Source organism: Tupaia chinensis, unplaced genomic scaffold (assembly GCF_000334495.1).
Source record: "Tupaia chinensis unplaced genomic scaffold, TupChi_1.0 Scaffold147038_1, whole genome shotgun sequence".
NCBI lineage: Eukaryota > Metazoa > Chordata > Mammalia > Scandentia > Tupaiidae > Tupaia > Tupaia belangeri.
In genome coordinates, this window is record NW_006206889.1 from 489293 (window position 1) to 491439 (window position 2147).

Consider the following 2147-nt stretch of genomic DNA (forward strand, 5'->3'; position numbering starts at 1 on the left):
TAGGCTGGTGCGGGCCGGGGCCCGGGGGCGGGGGGCTGGCGGGACCGAGTCGGTTCTGGGGAGTCGCCGTCCTTCCCACCCTCGGTGCCCGCGGTCTGCGGGTCGTGCCCGGGCCGGGGCGGGCTGGCGCCCCTTGGAGCCCCGGGTCAGACGCGAGGCCCGCCTGGGTCTGAGCGGCCGCAGTCAGGTGCGGGGCTGGCGGGTCCTGATGGCCCTGCTGCGGCCTGGGTGGCCCTGCCCTCGCTGTGTGCGGCAGCTGCTCCGGGCCCAGGGTCCCCGAGGCTCAGACCTCATCACAGTGACGACACCGGCACAGCCCTGGTTCTTTGCGCTTTCTCAGAGGCGCCCCTCCCACTCCGTGATAGCCGACACGCGGAATGCGGGAACAGCTGTGAACATCCAGCTGTTGGCAGGCCCAAAGAGATTTGCAGACATTGAGAACATTCTCACTAGTTATTTTCGTCTTGAAAAGATACATTAATTTTTCCATTCCAAGGTGGTATTTTTGTTAATGTGTAATAGATTTAATGTTGTTCCTGTCAAGAGAATAGTAAGTGCTTATAGCATTAACAACACAGGTAATAGCAGCCGATTTAATTCACATAAACAGCAGCCCTTCAGGGTGCTCATTGTTTGAGGGGTCTTTAAACAAAACCATTAGAGAGCCAGGAGAGAAGGAATCCTCAGGAGCCTGCCTCTGAGTCCATGGGTCTTCCTTTCCCATTAAGCTGCTGCTGAGCCCCCAGCAGCCCCTGCTCTGGGTTGGAAAGGAGTTGGTCAGATAGAGGCAGCCGGAACTGCCTTCACCGCACAGAGGGCCGAGGAGTGCGTCTGGAGTCCAGCTGTGCACTGAGACTTGTAAGCCCCGGTTGCCTGCAGAGGCCTCGGCGCTCAGGTGCCCGCTCTCCCCTGCTCAGGTACCTTCTGTATGATGTCAACCCCCCAGAAGGCTTCAACCTCCGCAGGGACGTCTACATCCGCATCGCCTCTCTCCTGAAGACTCTGCTGAAGACTGAGGAGTGGGTGCTTGTCCTGCCTCCCTGGGGCCGCCTCTATCACTGGCAGAGTCCTGACATCCACCAGGTCCGGATCCCCTGGTCTGAGTTTTTTGATCTTCCGAGTCTCAATAAAAACATCCCCGTCATCGAGTATGAGCAGTTCATTGCAGGTGAGGCAGAGCGCCGTGCTGTGAGGCGGCCCTAGGTTACCTGCCTGGGCTGCTGGGGTGTAGACCGGCCCCGAGCACCTCAGCCTGTGATGGCGCTGCTGCGGGAGGAACCCAGTTCCCTGTCCTGGCAGTCCTTCTGAAATTTCTCTAGGGACTAGATCTGAAGTGAGAGCCTTTGTGCCCCTCGCCACTGAAAACCCCGGCAGCCTGGTAAGTAAGCCAAGTGCTGTTAGCATGGTGTTAAGAAAGGGGGTATCCTTGGGTGGCATCCTCACAGATGTGGCTTCTTGTATCAAGGACAGTATGTGTGCGAGTGTGTGTGTGTGTCTTTGTAGGGACCAGATGTTGCCTCACTGCACTGCTGGTGAGGACTTTCATAAAGATGTGTGTGATTTCAGTTAGTGTCTTAATTTTTCCACTGTAATTTCTTATTTATTTATTTATTTATTTATTCTATAAGAAACAGACCCCCCCCTAAATAGAGTTCTCACACTGGGATTGCACTCAGCTGGCCTGGATCACAGGGATACACACCCATTTCCCTGCCCGTTATGCTTCAGGAGGTCCCTGGACACGAACCCAAGACCTCTCAAACACTATGGGTCCAGTGGTGTTGCCACTGTGCCACCGCTGGGCCTTTTTTTTTAAAATTTTTTTTAGAGAAGACTCGCAGCTTTTCTTAGGATAGAGGTATTTATTGTTGTTGTGTTTGGAAGGCCTAAATGAGGTGACACTTCTGTAGAATTTGCGAACCCTGAAATAAGGGTGTGTTTTGAATCGGGCCGGAAATGTGACTAGATTCTTAGTCTACCACTGCCCAGGGCTTAGACTGCCCCTGTGCAGCAGCGTGGCTTCCCGTGGTCGTGGTCCTTGCTGCATCTCAGCTCCTGTCACTGTTTTCTGCACAAGAGTCGCGCCTGTGAACAGTGCCGGAGTCTGGCGTGCTCACCCTCTGTGGGTTCTTGGAGTGCACTCTTTC

The 2147-nt window shown here is 55.0% G+C and overlaps 1 protein-coding gene across 1 annotated transcript in view; it reads left to right on the forward strand.

The window, feature by feature from the left end:
• Window positions 1–917: 917 nt before the first annotated feature.
• Window positions 918–2147, forward strand: part of POFUT2 (protein O-fucosyltransferase 2) — a gene marked incomplete at its 5' end in the record, with an annotated part of 14373 nt that continues 13143 nt past the window's right edge. Inside the window, 1 exon segment of the mRNA XM_014584543.2 lies at window positions 918–1168. Within this exon segment, the coding sequence (XP_014440029.1) occupies window positions 918–1168 (251 nt within the window).